Below are 23,968 nucleotides of genomic sequence, written 5' to 3'. Positions count from 1 at the left end.
AGTCTATGATTAAGCAGAGCTGCGTCTGTCAATGAACGATAGAGAAAAGTAAAGAAAGGTAAAAAAAAATTAAAGGAAGCATATATGCTGATTGCGCAATACATATGTGGTATGGTCATGTGCACGGGAGGGAGAGAAATAATTATAGGGCCATTAATTTATGGCAGCTCTCTAAAGTGTAAAAAAAAAAATAAACAGTGCTCCCTACTGGTCTGTTAAATATAAAATTAAAAGGGGCGCGGGGAGCCTTCCCTGCCAGGAGAACACAGTGATTACTGCCAGGCAGCTATAGCCACTGGCAATAATCACATGCTAGAGATCCGACAAGCTGGTTGTACCCAGGTGAATCAAAATTAGGAGCTGAGTGCATTTCTGGCAGATTGACAAGTATTTTTCTGTACATGTATGGCTGAGAAGTACTGCATATTTTTTAATCTGCCCTGATGTGCACTTTAATTCCCCACCACATCTGAGTACAGCCTACTGGGTTAAATACTTGGCTTTCTCAGCATTTCAGCTTTCTTCATTGTGTAGCCCTGCCTGGCACTGCATGGCCTCACCAGCATAAATGTACCTGCTGGCTCCTCTTCTTTGTGCGCACATGTGTTGTGACTCTATTAAAGCGTTTGTAAACGTCATTGACATGATTTGTAAGTATGGCAGATTATGGCACACATTTACCTACTTCTGTACTGTTTTTTAGTGACAATGGGTCTAGGCACCCCTCACAGCTGCAATCCCTGCCCCATCTTTACTGCCAGAGTTGAATTTTTCTAGCACCTGGCCCATTTCCAGCATCCTACAGAAATGGGGAGAGTGCATGGGCCTTAAGCCCCGTACACACGTACCGATTGTCGGCCGTAAATATTCGGCCAACGACCGATCCGCCGATTGTAGGCCTGTTAGTATGATGCTTCCGACAGCCGACAGCGCACTTTCGGCCGAAAAGAATCTGTCGTGTAGACATTAAAATTTTTGTTGGCCAACACCAGAACGGCCGATTGTTCGCCAGTCAGTACAGAATTCGGCCGACAATCAGCAGATTTGCAAGACTGGGCATGCTCAGAAAAGAAAAAACACACGGAAAGTTAACCATCACATGACATCACTTCGGCAGTCGGCTGTTGTTGGCCGACAAAATTTGTGTGCAGTCTTTTGCAGTTTTCAACAGACACGACAGCCCTGAACAAAAGACGGCCGATCATTTGGCCGACGATCGGTACGTGTGTACGGGGCATTACGCATACGTTTTTTGGGTAGAAGAGCCTTTGCATGTCAACTCTGCCAATAATCTCAGCTTACTAGCAATTTTTAGTTTATTCCACTCAAATGCCATTGCGTTTTGGTGTATTCCAGCAGTAAATACAGCTTACCCATAAAAATGAATTGGGCTGTGGGGTGATGAATGGTTCACGTTGGCGGAGGGGCTGTGTGATGCCAGTCAGAACCACACAGTAAAGTCATTGAAACGGAATGGAAGGCAAGTTTTTAACAAAGCAGGTTTCTGTCAGGGGGTTCTATGGTCACTGCATACACTCATTTTATGTCATCAGTATTGTAATGTCATACTTGTCCTTTGTACACATTTTCTCCTGTCAGGTAAAGACTATGCTTTCTTTATTAGGGTTTTATAAAGCCAGAAATATGTAAAGATGAGCATTTTAATAATGCCCAGTGGTTGTCAGTTTAAAGATGGTGTACTAAATTGCAAGTATGGGAGCGATCTATATTTTGGGCCCCAGCACTTGTCACTATTAAGGCATTTTCCCTATAATTCTGAAAGTGGTAAAACTCCATCATTCTGTCATTTAGGCCACAATAAGGGACACTTTAAAAGAATAACAGGATTCCAATTTAGAACAAACCGTAAATATGCCAAGGAATCATGCAACTAAACCTGTAATCCCTTCTGTATTCACTAGTATACCATGACTAAGGCTGAGTGGGAAAATAGCAGCATTCTTAGCCAATCAGAAGTTCATATATACTTACATAAACATGCTGAGAAGAAGAGAGAGCAATGTACATAGAGTGACATCTTCTACCTGCTGCCTCTCCTTTGTCCAGTTAGCTGCCTGTGGAATGTATTGACCATTGTTAATGACCAAACTGTACTAATCTTGCAGTGAAGGTAGGGCTTCTGGTTATGCTGTCTATAGGATCACAAAACTAGCTGCCCATAATTTCAAATATTTTCACAAATAAATCATATATGCAGTTTACCAAATTTCAGCTAAAAAATTGATTGGTATTTGTAGGACACGAGGGAAAGATTTGTTCAGCTTATTCTGTGAATTAAAAAGCAGTGTGGTTAAGCCAAAGCAGTTAAGCCAACGTCTTCTCTTAATTATGTGCTGAGGGTTACAGCTAGTTGCTCTACCCTAATGAATTTCCTATTCCTCTGACAATTAAAAATGGTCTGTGCATTTTGTTTTACTGTAAACTGCTCTAAAGTAATATATAAAGGTTTCTTTTGCTTTGGGAACTTAAGGACATGAACGGTTTTAAAATCTGTAGTGGTTCTATTTTTGTGGGAGTTAAATGAGCAATTGTTTATATAGTTATGTAACATATATACATATAAAAATATACATACATACATGTACATAATTCTGCATTGAGACCGAGGGCATCAGATCCAAATAGTGGTTAGAGAATTGTCTAAATCCTCTTCTGCCTGAATGAAATGATATTTGTTACACTGTATTTAACATGCTTTATAAAGTGATCATCTCTGTGTTCAGTGTTTTGTTCTATGATGCAAGCACATTACTTTGTGTTCCGTACTGTAACTTCCTCTGCATCTCATCTGCAAAAGGGAAAAGCCATGTCTAGTGGGACATTGCCTTCTTAAGACAACAGATTAAAAAAATACACATATATTTCTGAATGTTGTATTTTACAGTATACATATGCCTTGTGGTTCGGTATGAAGCTGAAGTATTTGTTTTATATAAGCGACATGAGAGAGAAAGCGTTTGTCATGTACAGTTAAAATAAATTTTGCTTTTGTTAGTCTGTGCCTTCAAAAGTGAATTATTGCTTGTGGGAAGGGACTACTACCTCAATTTATTGTGCATTCCCAGAACAGTTTTGTCTGGTTTCCATTAAAAGTTGGCCTCCCTTGAATCTGGTTTTTACAAAAAGAGTTTTACCTTGAATTTCAGACTCCAAATTCACCTAGGTTAATAGAACTTGAACTATTTCAACTGTTTGCTTCAATGCACTTTGGGCAGAATATCTTTGAAAGCATTCCTTGGCCATGGTAGTTTCCAGTACGAACATTGCTTTTTGCTGAAAAAAATTTAAATATTAATATTCCTCTGGTATCCCTAATATCTAAGTCATCCATTACTATGCAGCAGATTCTAACATGTACCCTCCCCTTTAGGCCTCATTAACACACGTTTTGATCTGTGTCCCATGCAGGGCTGTGTTTTACTGGTGTTGTGTGCATCCCCATGCCTGCAATCCCATACGTGTCTATTGGGATGTAGAAGCTACACAGACACAGCTGCTGCTCCCAATATTACATTCATGCGGGTGCATGAATGTCACATTGGGAACAGTGCCTGTGTCTTTAGCCACTGCGTCTCAATTGTCTGCTATGGGATTGCTGGCACGGTGATGAACCAACACCTGTGTATCCCTGTGTCGCTAAACATGGCCCTCCATGGGGCAAGTATTAAATCGCCACATGTGAGCGAAGCATAAAGGGTCCTTTCACACAAGCATCATCAGTTCAATCACAATTTTTGCTAAGAAAAAAAAAAATGAATGTGGATTCAGGTTACATTAGTTTTCACATCCATCTTTCAGTTTACATTTCAGTACAGTTCAGTTCGCATCAGTTTACAGCCATTTTTTCCATCAGTTTTTTTTTTTTTTTTTCATCATCAGACCTGAATGAATATGGATGTAGGGGATGTCAATGGATGATCATTCGTTTACATCTGCCCACCTATAGACAAACAATGTGGTTTAGTCTGGATTTGTCTGAAAAACTGATGGAGCCAGACTGATCGTCCGTATGAAAGGGCCCTTATACCGAAGATCAATTCATAGCTCTTAAATTCCTTCATAATGCCTAAGTTGTGGAATATGCATTAAAACATGCAAGCATTGATGTGGATCTAAGGTACATTCACATTAAAATGTATATGACAATATGCACAAGTGATTAATCAGCGCAATCCAATACAATAGGTACAAATCCAACCTGTGCTGAATGAGTTGCTAGCCAACACCTATAAGTGATTCAAACCTTATTTAACCAAGCTTTTAACCAAAATGGTATAGCGCAACTCCCCTAAAAAATCAACATAAATAACTTATATCACTAGTATACAAAAACATCCATATTATGTGAATAAAACCAATGTGCATATAGAAAATTATTTTCTGGTTGATCTTCTCCTTATATCATACAAAAATTTCTCCAAAGGTATATAGTCCAATAAATGTCCAAATGTGCAAAATATTAAAAAACTAAGTAATATCCAGCTTCAATCCACTGACCTCCTCACTGTGACATGCATTAGGTAGAGTGACTCCACCACCCGTACAGAATGGCCTGTCACCTTAGTGACTTGACCCCTACTTTACCAGTAGGTCACACCACACAGTTTTCCCTCTGTGGGGATGAAGCAAAAACAGCTACCCCTTCCAAGTCATAACTGCTTCCTAATCACATGAGTGGATGGATGGCTGAATGGATCTCCAATCACAGAAATACATATGCCGGGAGAAAAAGCACACAACCCTAGTGTTCTCTGTTTAAAATTCAAAATGTATCAAAAGGGTAAATATTGCACTTACAGAAAACAGCACTATAGGCAGTGCTAACCATATAGATCGTTCATCTTTGGCAATCACTGGCAAGGCAACTTGGTGCAGAGATGGCCACGGCATGATGTCATGTACGGGGTTCCTCGTGCTTTTGTGATTAGGAAGCAGTGAAGACTCGGAAGAAGTAGCTGTTTTTGCTTCATTCCCAGAGAGGGAAAACTGCATGGTGTGACCTACTGGTAAAGTAAGGGTCATGTCAGTGAAGTGAGAAACCATTCTGTATGGGTCGTGGATTCACTCTACTTAATGCATGTCACAGTGGTGATGTCATTGAAGCTGGATATTACTTGCCGTTTTTTAATAATTTGCACATTTGGACATTTATTGTTATTTATTTTCGTTGCTATATAGATGTCAACCAGAAAATAATTTTTGTATGCACATCAGTTTTTATTCACATAATATGGATGTTTTGGTATACTAGTGATATAAGGTATTTATGTTGATTTCTTTAGGGGGCTGCGCTACACCATTTTGGTAATCATATAAGACAATATGCCAATATTAGTTGCAGTAACCTGCAGTACTGTGCTACACTTTGAAAGAGTAGTGCATCCATTTTTTTGGTGTGCCAAAACTTCAAAAATGTCAGGTCCTATATTTATATGTTCACAGGCTCTCTTTAAGCTTGAAGGGAACTTGTCAGGCAAGAAATGTGGGAGCTACATGACTTGCTTGTTTTAAATGTTCAAGAGCTTCACATTTGTGGCCAGGGGTGGTAAAAATACAGTTGAGCTGTTTTTTCGCACCCACTCCAAGCACCTTCCCCCCCAAACACAACACTGCAAATTAAGAGGTTTGTTCGCATGCTGCGATGCAATGTTTTGCAGCTGCAGCAGAAATGATACCCCATTTCGCATTAAGCAGCTGGTGCACACTTTTAAGGGTTAAAAAAGGCACTGAAGGGGCAACAGATCACCTCCAGCCACCTACTGAAATGTGATCAACTACGAATCATGTTTTTAGAAGGGTTATAGGACTGCCACTAATGTAAAGGAGCCGTTTGAGAGCCACTGAAAAAGCATGTGCATCATAGGTGTTCCATTACCTGATTATGCACACACTTGTCCCAGGTCAGATCATACTGAAGGAATGATTAGGATGACAAAGATAGAGCATTTATTTATTTATTTATTTGGTAATTTTTTTTTTTTTTTTTTTAATGGTTCAGCAATCCAGGATATTTCTATCCTGACAGAATTCTTTACCCTTCTAATCCAGTTCCTACTCTCTTTTGCACTATGTTCCTTATCCAGCTTCTAAGGTCCTGTCAGCACTTAAATGACACTGCGGCACGACAATGATATTGAGATCTATTGATTAGAAAGATGACATTTTCCAAAAAAGTGTTTTTATTTTTATCTTGTACATAGTAAAAAAAAAAATATATGTATATATATATATATATATATATATATATATATATATATATCCTATAAATTCTCCTTAATGCCAAATTGAGCCTTCAATTTAAATCTGATGAAAAAAATCTGGGTTCATCCATATAAAAAATGTAAAAATGCTAAAGTCTGGATAGAAAAGCCTGTCCCCTGTTAGCAGAAGCCAAGAGGGTCACTTAAGCTGATCATAGATGGTTGGTTTGGTTTTCTTCTTTTTTTTTTTTTTCTTTGTTCAAACAGTAGACTGAATGAAGAAAATAAATGGATTTCTTCTTTCACTCAAACTAAGTTATAGTACATGAATGGGGGAAGAGGGGGTATACCAGGTTGGGGCATAGTCCGTACTTTTAAAGAGTGCCTGAGACTCATGGCTCATAACTCACTCTGCAGCACCAGAAGATCACAGCTGTGGGGGTATTAGTCCAAGGGAGGGGCAGAGTATGAAAAATGTCACTGAACGTGGCAATAACCAGTGCATGAGAAACTTTTAATAGAAGTACAGTCCCTGGTGCTGATTAAAAAAGTATATAACTAAACTTAATTTTTATGACAAATATTTCGAGGTGTTCAAAACAGGGTGTTTATTGGTATTACCAACTCAAGTTTCCAACAACAATCACTCTGATATTTTGGTTCCGGGTGGCAGATTACAAAGTTATTTGCTGCAACTGTAGTGAGGCATTGCACCAATACATGCATTTGATCTGGTAACGGTCCTTGCACATGGGTGGCTGAGCCAATCCAACGTAAATGCTGGTGTCTTTGCACTGTCCAGGTGCAGCATACAGCCTCCCTTAAACTAGGATTAGAAACTGTGCAAAGTGGTTGCAGTCTCGGGACGTGTTGCCACACCTGGAACCAAACCTCGCTGCTCTTTTGCTGACGCACAAGGCTGCTGTTCATTCTTGATGGCACCCCCATGCATCTGAAAACACAGCATGTTTTCAGTTGTGGGAAATCGCATGATGCTTGGCATTTCCCTCCCTCCAGCTGCATTTAAAAAAAAAAAAAAAATGTTCAGGAACCTTTTTCCTTTATAAAACTCTGACAAAGCAGCCCATTCAATGTGCCTGCACAAACTCTGTAGTCATGTATATGGTGATACCATCACAAACATGCATATAATATAAGGATGTATGCAAAAATAGCAAAATATATATATATATATATATATATATATATATATATATATTATATATTTATTTTTTTTTTTTTTTTGCATTTACCCATATGCTAAAAATTTTTATGATCATCATGACACTTGGGCAGAACTGGGAATTGAGATAGGAGTTTCTCACTACTGGTGTTCCTAAGATATATAAAGAGCCAGCCTGTGATTTAACCACTTCCCGCAAACCGACGTACCCGTATGTCAACTTGCAGAAGTGGTTGTACCGGGATGGTGCCTGCAGCTGCAGACATCAACATGGTACCATTTTTTAGAGCTGGCTGTCGGCATTCAGAAGATAACTGCCAATGCCGTTATCCCAGCGAGCAGAAGTGGACTTCCTCCCCTCCCGCTGCCTTCCGCAGCTCTGCCTGGGTCTCCCATCCCACCGGGAGACTCAAGCATGTCCGCCGGCTTGTTGGAGTCCTGAACGAAGCCAGATTCGGCTTTGATTGGGTGTCCGATCATGTAACCAGAAGCGACGTCACAACGGCACTCCTGGTTTACTCGGCTGCCAATGGCGCCAATTTAAAAAAATGTCGGTATTCAAAAATGCAGATTTTGGCATTTTGAATACTTTGAAGTGCAGTAGAGAGGCCTGGGGTCTTTTAGACCCCCGATCCCTCCATAAAGAGTACCTGTCACTGCCTATTACTGTCACAAGAGATGTTTAAATTGCTTGTGACAGCAATAAAAGTCAACAGATTTTTTTTTTTTTTTAAACTGTGTTAAAAATAAAAAAATAAATAAAATAGCAAAAAATAAAAATATAAAGAGCCCGCGTCCCTGTGAGTTGGCGCATGAAAGAAAACGTATACGCAAGTCGCTCCCGCAAATGAAAACAGTGTTCAATCACTCATGTGAGGTATCGCCGCGATCACCAGCCAGAGCAAGAGCAATAATTCTAGAAAAAGACCTCCTCTGTAACTCTAAACTGGTAACCGTTAAAAAAAAAAAAAAAAAAAAAAAATTAATGCCTTCCCAATGGAGATTTTTAGGTACCGTAGTTTGTTGTCATTCCAGGAGAGTGCGCAATTTTAAACTGTAACATGTTAGGTATCTATTTACTTGGCTTGACATCATCTTTCACAATATCAAAAAAATTGGACTAACTTTACGGTTTAGTTTTTTTTAAATGCAGGGAAATGTATTTTTTCCCAAAAAATTGCATTTGAAAGACCGCTGCGCAAATACCGCGTGACAAAAAATATTGCAATGATCGCCATTTTATTCTCCAGAGTCTTTGCTAAAAATATATATTTAATGTTTGGGGGTTCTAAGTAATTTTCAAGCAAAAATACTGATTTTAACTTGTAAACAACATGTGTCAGAAATAGGCTTGGTCCTTAACCACTTGCCGACCACTCACGTTGAGCGGCGTAGACCTACGTCGCTGGACTCCTCCCCTTGTGGGCGGCGCGCTCCCGCTGTATTCATTCACAGCGGGAGTCGGGCCAGGGGAGGAGCGGCGGTGATCACCACCGCTCTTCCCCGATCGTCGGGGTTCGAGTGTGGAGATCCGCCCGCTTGTGTAAACAAAGCGGGCGGATCTCATAAGTGACAGGCAGGGACAGATTGCAGGATTCAGCATAGCTGAACCTGCGATCTGTGCCTGTGTCACACAGTCCCCTCCCCCCCACATGTTAGTAAGCACCAGGCATACATTAACCCCTTGATCACCAATAAAAGTTAACCCCTTCCCTGCCAGTGTCATTTTTACAGTAACGTGCATATTTTTAGCTCTGATTACTGTAGTAATGTCACTGGTACCCCTCAAAAGTGTCAAAAATATCAGTCAAGGGTCCAATCTGTCCGCCGCAATGTCGCAGTCCCGCTAAAAAAATCCATTACTAGTTAAAAAAAAAAAAAATAAACAATAAAAATGACATAAATTTCCTGTAGTTAGTAGCTGCAATAACTTGCGCAAACCAATCAAAATACGTTTATTGCGATTTTTTTTTTTTTTACCAAAAATATGTAGCAGAAAACAAATTGGCCTATAATGTTAAAAAATTAGGATTTTTACATTTTTGGGGGGGGGGGGGGGGGATTTCATATAAAAAAATGTGAAAAATATTATTTTTTCAAAATTGTCGCTCTTTTTTTGTTTATAGCGCAAAAAGTAAGAATCGCACAGGTGATCAAATACCACCAAAAGAAAGCTCTATTTGTGGGGGAAAAAAGGACATCAATTTTATTTGGGTACAGCATCGCACGACCGTGCAAATTGTCCATTAATGTAACGCAGTGCCGAATCGCAAAATAATGCCTGGTCAGGAATGGGGTAAAATCTTCCTGTCTTAAAGCGGTTAAAAATACGCTCATTGAGAATTTTTTTTTCAAAGACATGTAGCTAAATACATTTTGGCCTAAATATATGACAAAAATTGAATATATTGGAAATATTTTTAACTGTCAAAGTAGAAAAATATTGTTATTTTTTCAAAATTGTCGCATTTTTTTATTAAAGAGGTTGTACACCGAGATTTTTTTTTTTCCTCTTCTTTAAATCCTGAAAGAGAAACCCATAATGAGCTAGTATGCATCGCATACTAGCTCATTATGAAATACCTTAGAACGAGCCCCCGCCGTGCCGTCCGCTTACCTGTATGACGGGCGACATGTATAGTCGCCCGTCTTCCGGGATCGCGGCATCCGGCCATCTGATTGGCCGGAGCCGCGGTGACGTCACTCCCGCGCACGCGCGCGGGAGCCGACGGTCACGGCACGGGGCTCTGAAGGAACGGCACGATCTGCCGTTCCTTCAGAGCGCATGCGCCAGTGACGTCACTGGCTGCATTAAAGGTAAATATCTCCTAAACGGTGCATGTTTAGGAGATATTTACAGTACCTATAGGTAAGCCTTAATATAGGCTTACCTATAGGTACAACTTCCTGAGGAGGGTTTACTTCCTCTTTAATATCGCAAAAAATGAAAAGTGCAGAGGTGATCAAATACCACCAAAAGAAAGCTCTGTTTGTGGGGAAAAAAAAGGACGTAAATTTCGTTTGGGTACGGCGTTGCATGACCGCGCAATTGTCAGTTAAATTCGCACAGTGCCGAATCGCAAAAAGTGGCCTGGACGTACAGCAGGAAAATCCTCCGGTGGTAAAGTGGTTAAGATGCCAGCAAGTGGTCACAACTTTAAGCAGTATTAAACCCCAAACCAAAAAGCAATATAATGCAGCGTACCAATCATTAGATGTGGTTGCTTCATTTGTTTTCTTGTTTAGGCTTTTTTCCCCTCTGTTTTCACCTGGTGATCTGGCCAGTAGCACACCTTATGTATTAGAGTGTCTCCACTCTGGTTGAAGGAGCACTGGAGCACCTTTGGCAAGCAGCATTGTCAGTCTGGTAGGAGGAGAGTGTTGGATGCATGAGCAGATTTAAATTCACTAACACATTGAAGCCAAACTCCAGCTAATATCTTATAAGCTGTTACAGCAGTTTTTGTGATAAATATATATTTTATATACAGTATTGTGCAAAGGTTTTAGGCAGGTGTGAAGAAAAGCTGTAAATTAAGAATGCTTGTTTTTTTTTTTATCAGTTTACATATTGCTAAGTGAGTGAACAGAAGAAAAATCTAAATCAAATCAATATTAGGTGTGACTACCCTTTGGCTTTAATCCAGCATAATTTCTTAACTTCCACACTATATACACTTGCACGAAGGTAGGAAATTTGTAGGATTAGAGTCAGGTGTATGATTAACCAATGATACCAAGCAGGGCCAATGATCATCATCTTCATATGTAGGTTGAAACACAGCCATTAACTGAAACCGAAAAATATATGTAAGAGGTTTAAAACAGTGAGGAACAGCCAAAATACAATTGTTATTGTTCAATTTCCTTTAGATTCACCTTCAACTATGTAGTGCAAGGACCTGTCTGATTGCATACAATTTAAAAGTGTTTAGGTTTGACCTCAAATTATATCAGGGCTCGACAAACCCCGGGCGCCAAGTCTCATTGGCGACTAGAATTAGCGACCTGGCGCCTGGGGTGCACTGCAGGAGGTGTCCTGTCCCTTTTGCGCCCCCCACCCACTCCCCGAGTGCACGGACTACCGCGCATCCGATAATTGAGGCCGCGGCTTTTCGGCCTTCTTCAGTGAGAGAATGGGGAGCTGGTGCCCTCTTGTGGTGGCCGGGAGTTTGACAAGCTGTCACAAATGGCTCGGTTTCCCCTGCCTGTCCTCAATGCCTGCCAATCTCCTTCCCAAGAGGAGATGAGACAGAAGTTTTTGCAGGCTTCATCTCCCTGTCCACTTACCTTTGCTTAAAGGTAAGTGGACAGGGAGTGTGGTTATTATTATTATTTTTTTTTAATTATTAAAAAAAAAAATAATAGATATTTTTCTTTTTTTTTTTCAATTATTATTAAAAAAAATATATATATTTTTCCTAATCGCCATGCCACAGCCACACAGCCGAAGGCCTCTTTCACACGGCCTGTCTGATGAGGTCCGCCTGTCAGTTTTTCAGGCAGACCTGATCGGACCCTTCAGTCTCCTCTATGGAGCGATTATCTACCCCCATCTCATCCTGTCCGCCAAAAACAGATGGATGGTGGTTCTATTTTCTATCCATCCCGTGGATCGGATCAGATGGCATCGGATGGAAACAGACAGACAGTCTGTTTCCATCCGATTGCCCTATATAGGAGAGTGGGGTTCTAGTCATCTTTATGTGTAAATTTAATATGTTATTTTTTTGGAAATAAAGCTTGGTTGTTAAAAAACAAGACAAAAAAAATGGCTCTTAACTTTTTTAGCTGGCTCCTAGATTTCAGGCAAATTTGTCAAGCCCTGTATTATATGGTTTTGGTAAATCTAAAGGAAAGTTGTACAAGATAATTGTATAATGTGTAGCCACAATTTTGGTGAGATTGTGGAAAACTGTTTCATGTTACAGGTCATACACCATGGCAACACTGAGCTCAACAAGAAGACACAAGGTAGTTATGCTGCATCAGCAAGGTCTCTTCGAGGAAAAGATTTCAAAGCAGACTGGGGTTTCAAGATGTGCTGTTTTAGGCTCTTTTGAAGATGCACAAAGTAATGGGCAACATTGAGGAAATTAATTGCAGCAAATGAGACATGTCATGCTTAATTTCCTTTAACATCGGAAGATATCCAGCAGTGCCATCAGCACAGAACTGGAAGAAACCAGTGGGACCCAGATACACACCCATTTACTGTCCTAAGACGTCTGGCCAGAAGCGGTCTTCATGGAAGAATTGCGGCCAATAAGCCATACCTTTGATGTGGTAACAAGGCTAAGCGACTCAAACATTAAAACATAGAAACAAGGGTGCAGAAAAAAACAGCAAGTGCTCTGGACTAATGAATCAAAATTTGAAATATTTGGCTGTAGCAGGAGGCAGTTTGAAAGACTGGAATGCAGTACAATGAGTGTCTTCAGGCAACGGTGAAGCATGGTGGAGGTTCCTCGCAAATTTTGGGCTGCATTTCTGAATATGGAGTTGGGAAATTTGGTCAGAATCATTGGTATCCTCAATGCTGAGAAATACAAGCAGATACTTATCATGCCATACCATCAGGGAGGCGTTTTGATTGGCCCCAAATTTTCTCTGCAGCAGGACAACGAGCCCAAACGTACAGCCAATATCATTAATATCTAAAAAACACAGTGAGTCGGCGCACAATAGAAGAGATCTCAGAAGAGACTCAGACCGATGTCATTAAGAACTATCTTCAGCATAAAGAACAAGGAGTCCTGGAAGTGATGGTTTGGCCCCCACTTCAATATCGAGTTTGTCTAGGATTACTTGAAGGGACAGAAGGATTTGAGGCAGCCTCCATCTACAAAAGATCTGTGTTTAGTTCTTCAAGATTAAAAAAAATGCCTTACCACTGCACTTCCTTAGTAAGAAGGCTGCTAATAACACTCCTCACCCTGTGTGGATTAAATCTCTCAATATTACTACAATCGGTGCAGTCTCCCTCAGTGGAAACTCAAGGTTAATAGTTTCAGATCTCAAACCATACAATCCCTAAATTGACCAGTAACCCAATCTGACAATATTAAATCAAAATACTAAAAAACATATAATATCCTCTGTATAAAACACATATGATACACTTTAAACAAATAGCACTACACATTGACAGATCTGCAAATCAGTGCAATGATTGATTATAAAAGCAAACTTGTGTAAAAAGGGATCTTTTTTTCTGATCACAGCAGTGTGCAAAATCTGGTGCAGCTCTGCATAGAAACCAATCAGCTTCCAGCTGTCACAGTTTAATTGAACAAGCAGAAGTTAGAAGTTGATTGGCAACTATGCAGATCTGCACCAAATTTTGCCCTCTCCTGTCTTATTAAATCAACCCCACTGTCTCTGAGTTCACATATCCAGGGAGGCTTAGTCTACTGCTGCTTTGCTTTACTCCCGAAGTTCAAAGTCTTCAAAACAGTGTTTGACTGCCTAGAGGGAATACCTGTTCTGATAAGCCTACAGATCTGCTTGTAAGTACAAAGATGTTGGTAAGCTGCAATATAATAAATGTTTGCTACTGCCTCAAAGCAGAAATTGCATCAAGCCCAATGTAAGTTTGCAAAAAGGAGAATTACTAGAGTTCAAGTGTGTTCGGGTGTTGTATGCTTAAGATCTCTTATATTTATGACCACCTTGAAACAAATGAAGATTTTTATTTTGTAGAAATGTTTTTTTTTTCCCAACCAGTAAATGTATGTAGTGCCAGCGCATATTACCATTAATGTGAATACAAAAATTTGTGTTCAATATCCCTTTCTGAAAATGTTCTCTGGTATCACACTGAATATTATTGGGTGTTTAGTGTGATAAAACTGTATATTTAAAGTTGAACTCAAGGTATAAGTTTTATAGCATAGTTACATTGGTCCCGTTTGGATCAATGTAAGTATGCATACATTCTACCTGTGGGGCAACTGGAGAAGTGGAGAATCACTGTAGGAATTGCTGCTGTCTTTGTCCCTGTGCTGAGCAGCTAACTTGTTGCATAGTAACCACATTTGTTGCTCGCTTGGCATGGACACCATTCACAGAATGACTTGCAAGAATGAATGCAAGGCATTCTTTGATGATATGAGGTGGAGTGGCAGAATGGAGACATCACAATCTCCACCTCGTCCAATCTGAGAAATCTTGTATTTGAGAAAAAAGCAAGGGGATCTGTGAATGGCATCCACACCTAGTTGGGGACCCCTGTGACCAGCAGAGCATCCACTTGGCACAGGACCTAGAAGACTACAGTAATTCTCTGCTTCCACAGTGTCTCGCAGGTATTTGTATATGCTTACTTACACGGGCCAATTTGGATCCATGTAACTTTGAAATAAAAGCCATACTTTGAGTTCAGCTTTAAATTAAGCTAGTAGAAGAAAGTAATTTAAAAAGTAAATGTACGCTAACAAATCATGATATATGAGTATATGATTACTAATGCATTAACTAAACCACTGGTTTTAAACCCTTTTTGTCATCAAGATGCACTAAGTTTGTAATAATTGACATCCAGGTGTCACTTCAGTGTGAGTGGTGGCTTTATAAAGACCTGTTAACAAGATGGGAAATTGCTTATATGCACTTAAGAATATTGGTAAAAAAAAATAATAATACAGATTACTAAAATACTGGCTGAAGAATTGGTAGTTACCTTATTAGTGTGTCATGCAAATTTTGTCAAAATACATTATTGATGTAAATATTTGTGTGCCTTGACCTTAGACATTGTCTATACAGTAAACCAACCCAAGCCCTAGGTACAGTATCTCACAAAAGAGAGTACACCCCTTACAATTTTGTAAATATTTTATTATATCTTGTGACAACACTGAATAAATTACACTTTGCTACAATGTAAAGTAGTGAATGTACAGCTTGTATAACAGTGTAAATTTTCTGTCCCCTCAAAATAACTCAACACACAACCATTAATGTCTAAAACGCTGGCAACAAAAGTGAGTCTGCCCCTAAGTGAAAATGTCCAAATTGGGCCCAAAGTGTCAATATTTTGTGTGGCCCCCATTATTTTCAAACACTGCCTTAACCCTCTTGGGCATGGAGTTCACCAGAGCTTCATAGGTTGCCACTGGAGTCCTCTTCCCCTCCTCCATGATGACATCATGGAGATGGTGGATGTTCGAGACCTTGCGCTCCTCCACCTTCCATTTTAGGATGCCCCACAGATGCTCAATAGGGTTTTGGTCTGGAGACATGCTTGGCCAGGCCATCACCTTTACCCTCAGCTTCTTTAGAAAGGCAGTGGTCGTCTTGGTGGTGTGTTTGGGGTCGTTATCATGTTGGAATACTGCCCTGCGGGCCCAGTCTTTGAGGGGAAGGGATAATGCTCTGCTTCAGTATGTCACAGTACATGTTGGCATTCATGAGCTTTAGCTCCCCAGTGGCGGCAGCACTCATGCAGCCCCAGACCATGACACTTCCACCACCATGCTTGACTGTAGGCAAGACACACTTGTTTTGTACCCCTCACCTGGTTGCCGCCACACACGCTTGACACCATCTGATCCAAATAAGTTTATCTTGGTCTCATCAGACCACAGGACATGGTTCCAGTAATCCACGTCCTTAGTCTGCTTGTCTTCAGCAAACTGCTGGCTTTCTTGTGCATCATCTTTAGAAGAGGCTGCCTTCTGTCACAACAGCCATGCAGGCCAATTTGATGCAGTGTGCGGCGTATGGTCTGAGCACTGACAGGCTGACCCCTCCAGCCCTTTAACCCCTGTAGCAATGCTGGCAGCACGCATGCGTCTATTTCCCAAAGACGACCTCTGGATATGACGCTGAGAACGTGCACTCAACTTCTTTGGTCGACCATGGCAAGGCCTGTTCTGAGTGGAACCTGTCCTGGTACTGCTGTATGGTCCTGGCCACCGTGCTACAGCTCAGTTTCAGGGTCTTGGCAATCTTCTTATAGCCTATGCCATCTTTATGTAGAACAACAATTCTTTTTTCCAGATCCTCAGAGTTCTTTGCCATGAGGTTCCATATTGAACTTCCAGTGACCAGTATGGGAGAGTGAGAGCGATAACACCAAATTTAACACACCCGTTCCCCATTCAAATCTGAGACCTTGTAACACTAACAAGTCACATGACACCCGAGGAGGGAAATGGCTAATTGAGCCCAATTGGGACAATTTCACTTAGGAGTGTACTCACTTTTGTTGCCAGTGGTTTAGACATTAATGGCTGTGTGTTAAGTTATTTTGAGGGGACAGCAAATTTACACTGTTATACAAGCTGTACACTATTTTACATTGTAGCAAAGTGTCATTTCTTCAGTGTTGTCACATAAAAAGATATAATAAAAGATATAATAAAATATTTACAAAAGTGTGAGGGGAGTACTCACTTTTGTGAGATATTGTAGGTCAGACAGGTCACAATGATAAAAACATAAGGTGGTAACTAAAAACTGCATGTCAAAACATTCAGATTTAATGCGACCTATAGGGACACTTGAAAGGTGGTTGGAGACAAGACCAAGTTTAACTTCTGCTGGAAAAATTGAAAGTGTGCTGATCCGTTTGCCATGATGTTTACATAAAGGTAATCTCTGCTCTGTGTGGTTTACTTTACCTTTCATAATATAAAGTTATTCAACTGTGGGGTTTTGTTTTGGGTTTTTTTTTAAATACAAAACGATATATCCGTATCTTGTTAATTTACACTGATGCTTTAGTAGCAACCCCCTTTCACACATACAGGCTGTTTGTCAGTTTTTTATCCATCTGTTGACGGATGAAAAACAGATATCAATGCATCTCTATGATCATCCATTTACATCCGCATCCATCAACATTCTTTTTTTGAAACTGATCAAAGCCCTATTTTTGTTCCATTAAACAAAACGTAATGGATGAAAAACGGATGTAAACGGACATTGGTAATGGATGAAACTGATCAGCAGCTGCTGAGAAACTGATGCCAAACAAATGTACACGTCACCTGTTTTTTCTTTGAAAAAACAGTGACTGAACTGATGAAATTTAATGGTCCACGTGTGTTAAAGGGGCGGGTTAATAAAAAAAAATATTATATAAAATATTATACCATTACACTGATCTTTCTTGCTGTACATATGGACCACAAAGTTTGTCCAGTATGGGATATAACTTTGACAGTTAATCAAGCATTTCTAAACCAAAAGCAATCCATGTTGCCACCAGGACAAAATATACAGAAGAATGCCAACAGTGCATACCAAAACAGCAAAAGGGGGTTGGTTTTCACTTCCTATGATATCCTTTACAGATTTCTTTCAAAACCTGCACTGACCTTACAGCCGCCAAAATTGGAGGATAAATCATTACCTTTATGTCTAATATTATTAACTCCAGACTAATGGAAATGTTTTAGGCTGCCTGAAATATGCTATTGTAATTGAATATTCTTTTAGTGGTTCACTTTTGCTAGATCCTTATGTTCCAATAACTGGTTGACTGTCCAATGAAGCACATTATAAAAATGACTTTGCTATAATTTATAATGATACTATTAGAAGAGACTGACTAAGGGAGTCCAAGTATTAGAGCAATTAATGGCCAGTTTGTTGGCATTTTTAATTTGTTAAATGTGTGGCAACAGCTGAATATGAGAGCTTACTGGAGGACTCAATTTTTGGGATAATTGCAGTTTAACTCTAAGTAAAACTTTTTGCGAACATGGACATTTTAGAAATCACTGAAGAATGATAGAGGTTCTGTGTGTCCCTGCACCACAATAGGAAGTGAGGAAATTCCCTTAATGTGAACAACTGTTCTAATAATTTAGAAACCTTCATTTAGTGTGGTTTCTGGGAGAGAACATGAAGGAAAGTCTCTGTAAAGAAAAAGACTCCAATAAAAATTCGAGACACATCCTAACACTTTCCCAACCTATCAGGGAAAAGAAGGTCTGGTGTTCCACTCTAAAGTTTTACTGCTGTTACTCATTGCTTCTTTTTATCGTTCTGTTATTTCGATAATCACATTCTGCAGTGCTCTACTGATTACAGAAATTGCAAAACCTACACAGATTAGCCAAATGTAGCAAGCAGTAAATCAAAGATGTGTTCACAGAAACTTACTGTGGAATCTGTTTAAAAAAAAAAACCTATATGTTGCAGTGCTGAAAGTTATTTTCTAATGTGCTTGGCTATGTTTTTAGGAGTACCCTAAAATAACACTATGGTCTCTTCAGCGCTGAAGAGGTTATCCTGCATGCTACAGCTTCACCATCATTTGTGTCTGACACTTCCTCCTTTATGTTGATTAAATGTGTGCGTCTATGCAACCAGACCCAGCTTCACAAGCTTGCAAATTGTAACAATGTTGTTTTTCTGTTTTACATTTTGTGTTTCCTTTCAATTGCCTGTTTTAGGTAAGTCTTTACTGTAAATTGTTTGAGTGTTGTAACTACATTTGTAACATTCGTCATTGAATTCCTTGGTGCTACAAAAGACATATATATTAAAAATCATGTGTGAAATTAAAATGGCACAATTTTTTCCCCCTGTTTTGCAAAATTCCTTTTTTAACTTATGCCTAGTATTTTGGAAACTATTCACAAGTTGCAATTATCTACTGACTTCATAAGGTAATACAGGCACCATGTTTTTTTTTTTTTTATTATAGTGTTATATATATATCTGTTATCATCTTGTGTCTTCGTGTATTTCTAATATCAGAGGCTTTTTCACATTGAAAATGAATGCATCTCATAAAGTATAGAAAAATGTTTGTTTTTTTAAACTTTTTTTGGGATACAGTGTTTACCTTTCATTCTCAATCTTCCTGCTGTCAGGTTCACGCAAAGAATCCGCTCCCCAGGTTTTACTTCCAGAAGAGGAGAAAATAATTGTAGAGGAAACGAGAAGTAATGGCCAGACTGTTATAGAAGAAAAGTGAGTACAGCTGTGTTATAAACTTTGACTGTTTTCACATTGTTGTCCTATACGTTTGCTAATTGAGCATGGCCTTGTCCTTTCTGATTTGAGATGGTCCTCCCATAAGCATGGGTGACTACATAGTTGCTAGAAACAGGCACACTTCCCCTTTTCTAGATACAAGCGTCTAAAATACAATGAAAAGTTACTTTTAGGAGCTCCATATGACAGCAAATTTGCACTTGCCCTGGCCCCTCTGATCCTTCCCTAGTATGTTTACTTTTTTATTCTTGTAGATAACAATTATAGACCTGAGCAATTGGGTATTTGATATAAATTAATATAGAGTGACTTAATACAATGATAAAAAAAATGTGCCTCTTTGCTGCATACTGGATCAAATGATTTGTCTTTAAACAGCAGTCATATTTTTTTCACTGATGATTGCTAAAAGTGTGTATCCCTATAAGTAACTATATTAGCTAAGATTGCAAGTTGTTGGGGAGAAGACACATGTTTTGGTATGTTATAATGTACTCATTTCATATTCACCTGTTTTCAGTGACCGTTTGTTCTGGAGATATTGATTAATGACCTTTGATCATTATGACAACAGCACTGCTGCCTTTAATTTTATATTCATTTTTTCTTTTACAACTTAGTTTTTTTTCTCCAGCCATGTTCAGGTGTCCCTGGACATTGCTTTTAATGTGTTGTAAATTGTTTTTCTAATTGGCTTCACACACAGCCACATTTTATTTATCCAAATCATATAGTACAGTACACAGGCTGGATATTCATAGACCCTGAGTTATAAGCTGCAACCTTCAGGTGACTGGACACTGGCAAAGCTTTTGAACACCTCCCTCCCCCTCTCCCATTGGGTGTACCCCTATAACGTCCTGCCTCACTCTGTGGGATCTCAATTTTTTTCCTAGTATCCTATAGGTGATGGAACTCTTCTCGTTTATGGAAATGTTTCCATGCTTAACTAGCTCTTCTTTAATTTGAATTCTTAAATTAATTCTTCAGTCAACCTCTTCACTGCCTTCTACCACAACAGAAGTGTATCAAGATCAGGACAATCTCGGAAAAACTTGTGAACAGTCCTGGACCTCCCACTGTGTGAACGACCTTTAATGTTCTTTCAGGTGCTGGCTCCTGCTTGGGCCTCACCTTTGCACTTGTATAGTTAGCCGCAGAGTGCTATATACACTGTTACCAAAAGTATTTGGACACCTGCCTTTACACGCACATGAACTTCAATGGCATCCCAGTCTTAGTCCATAGGGTTCAATATTGAGTTGGCCCACCCTTTGCAGCTATACCAGCTTCAACTCTTCTAGGTGACTGTCCACAAGGTTTAGAAGTGTATCTATGGGAATGTTTGACCATTTTTCCAGAAGCGCATTTGTGAGCTCAGGCACTGATGTTGGACAAGAAGGCCTGGCTCACAGTCACTGCTCTAATTTATCCCAAAGGTATTCTATTGGGTTGAGGTCAGGACTCTGTGTAGAGCAGTTAAGTTCCTCCATCCCTAAATCATACATTACTGGAGTGATGTATTCTGGATCCAGGGGATTATGCTGCCACTTTTAGGAGAATTGGACACTAGCAAATCTAGTAAGGACAACTTAGTATGACCGCTCCCAACATACCTCAATTTTCTGCTATACACTTAGGCAGGGCTCGACAAACCCGGGCGCCAGGTCGCATTTGCGACTAGAATTAGCGACCTGGCGCCTGGGGTGCCCTGCATAGGGTGTCCTGTCCCTTTTGAGCCCCCCACCTTCTCCTCGAGTGCACGGACTTCCGCGCTGTCCAAAAATTGAGGCCCCGGCTTTTCGGCCTTCTTCTGTGAGATGAGAAAGGCTAGGGGAACTGGCGCCCTCTTGTGGTGGCCGGGAGTAATGCATGTTCTTAATGCCTTTCCATCTCCTTCCAAAGAGGAAATGAGAGGAAAGTTTTTTTAAGGCTTCATCTCTCTGTCCAGCTACCTTTGCTTAAAGGTAAGTGGACAGGGAGTATGGTTATTATTATTAATTTATTTTTTAAATGTAAAAAAAATTAAATAATTTTTTCTTTTTAAATTATTAAAAAAAAATACGTTTTTTTTTTTCCAATTCTTATTTAAAAAAGAAAAAAAAAAAATTGATATATATATATATATATAATATTATATCAATCTTTTTTTTTTTTTTTTTCCTCATCGCCATACCACAGCCTAAGGCCCCTTTCACACGGGCTGTCTGATCAGGTCCGCCTGTCAGTTTTTCAGGCAGACCTGATCGGACCCTTCAGTCTCCTCTATGGAGCAGTAATCTGCCGCCATCTGATCCTGTCCGCCAAAAACAGACGGATGGAGGTTCTATTTTCTATCCATCCCGTTGCGAATTCGCAGCATGTTCCCGCATCGCAAGCGCGCCCCTGGCAGTTCACACTGCCATATGCGATACGCTGGGGGTGTCAATGTAATCTTAATGACACCCCCAGTTTGATCGCATATCGCAGTGCGATCTTGCAGTTCGCACAGGATCGGATCGCACAAATGTGAACCGCTGTGCAATCCGATCCTGATGCGGCTGCAAAAAAGGGTCCTGAGCGTCTTTGCTGCGGGTGCGGTGCGAATTTAGCCATACAAAGTGTATGGCTAAACTCGCACCGCACAGCCGATCGCATGTAATGAAGGAGCAGTGCGCTCCGATATTACATGCAATCGCCGCAGCCGCATGAGTGTGAACCAGCACTTAGTTTAAAAAAAAAAAAAACTGGCTCCTAACTTTTTTAGCTGGCTCCTAGATTTCAGGCAAATTTGTCAAGCCCTGCACTTAGGAGAATTAACATATTCTCCCTGCTCTGAGAGAAGCGAGTCCCAGTAGGGGAAACATCCTGTGTCTTGTTCCACTATTGTTGTGTGGATCATCATTCTAATTTATGATCTTAATGGCAAGGTTCCCCCAGATCCGTTAGTGCTTCTTGAGCTTTTAGCTTCAGACTTCTGTTTCACGAATTGCAGGGCTGCCAGCTGGTCTTCTATTCTTATTTTTGTTTTTCCAGATGTTAATGCCGACTTTGGTCATAGGGTTCTTCATGTGGTGCTATAGGCTCCTTTTGAGCTGCCCTGGTTAATTGGTTTGTTCTTTGTTGACCTGTTGACCTTTTGTTTGTTGTGGCCCTTCCCTTAAGGCATCCTATTGGTTTAAGAATTCTACTTCCTAGGTCCTGTAATGTACCATTAGGAAATTATATATATATATATATATATATATATATATATATATATATATATATATATATATATGTCTTACCTGTAAAATCCTTATCTTAATCGTACAGGACACTGGCAAAGTAGTCACAGACCCTAGCTTTGGCAAAGCTTTTGCGGACACCCCCTGGTCATCTCCCCTGTTACCCTAGCCCCCACCATGAGTACTCACTTTTTTACGCGTGTTCTAAGGTAATGGACCCTTTCTCCCTTGTGGAGTAATCATTCCTGGTTTTACGAATTTTATTCTTGAATTATTTTATCAACTTTTTAACCATCTCCTTCAATGTCTTTATATATTACAAAAAGTACCCAAACCCCATGCTGTGGGGATGGCCTGTAACGTTACTTCGGGTATTCGGTCCTGCGCATGCACTCACATTTACACTTAGTGCAGTGCATGTAGTCAGCCGCAGGGTCTTATGCAGATTTGAGCTGTGGTCCATCTCAGTGTTACCCAGATCCTGAAGTCTTCTTTGGCTGTATGCCCAATGTGATGGGTAAAGCATGCACTCTACAGTCCAGAATTGTGGACAGGTAAGACAGAGTCTTCCTGTAATGCTGGCCATTGTAAAAACCGGGGGCCATGTTTGGAATGTATTCACTTTACAGTGTAAGCGTTTCAAACTTGTTGCTAAAATTCAACTACTTAGTACCAGGTGTTTGACCAAATGTGACATCACATCAGAGATTGCACACTTTAATGTTGCTTCCACCTAGACCTGTTAAGCCCCATTCTGGGAACCCATGCAAAAAACACTATACAAATGTGCATTGCACTTGAAGTGACATTAATTCTTAATGGCAACTAACAGACATGCCTTTGGAGTACTAGGATCATTGCCCTAAAAGGTGCGGGAGCTCTTTGGCATGTTTGTCGCCCATAGGGCAGCCCATTCAAGGTAATGGGCTGTCCTATAAACATGGCATGAAAAATGGGAACAAAAAAAAAAAAAACGCAGGCGAGAACACATGTTACCACTACACCTAGTGTGAATGGGGCATTAGGGTACTCAGGCACTTTCCCCCACCCTTTCACCAGGAAGACTTTGCTATGGGTTGGTCTACATCTACATTGCTGTGTACTCCTTCCAGATATAATTACCCTTTTATTCTTCACCCTACTCTGTCAGTACCCCATAGGTAATACCCCCACCCGTGGCTATGATGGAGACCAGGCAAATGGGGGCCACAACAAAACCTCAGGCATTTATTTGCTCTGCAGAAAGTCCATGCAACACTCAACCTCAGAGTGAAGATGCTTCCCTCGCATTGGAGCAAGAACTGGTATTTGCACTGGTTGTCAATAGAATTCCAGTTCTATTTTAGACGTGCAACAAGTAGCATACCTGATGAAAGCAGAATTTTCTCCATCAGTCACAATCC

General features: G+C 40.1%; 1 protein-coding gene across 2 annotated transcripts in view; it reads left to right on the top strand.

Annotated features, from left to right (window-relative positions):
- The window catches only part of ARHGEF7 (Rho guanine nucleotide exchange factor 7), a 326,826-nt gene that overhangs the window by 277,396 nt on the left and 25,462 nt on the right, over window positions 1-23,968 (top strand). For both annotated transcript variants that reach the window (XM_082244774.1, XM_082244775.1), the window contains one exon: window positions 19,236-19,335. In XM_082244774.1, the coding sequence (XP_082100900.1) occupies window positions 19,236-19,335 (100 nt within the window). The remainder of the gene's footprint in view (window positions 1-19,235; window positions 19,336-23,968) is intronic.

This window comes from Pelophylax lessonae, assembly GCF_965119305.1.
Source record: "Pelophylax lessonae genome assembly, chromosome: 2".
Lineage (NCBI taxonomy): Eukaryota > Metazoa > Chordata > Amphibia > Anura > Ranidae > Pelophylax > Pelophylax lessonae.
The sequence above is the reverse complement of the archived record's forward strand: the minus strand, read 5'-3'. Positions and strand labels throughout refer to the sequence as shown.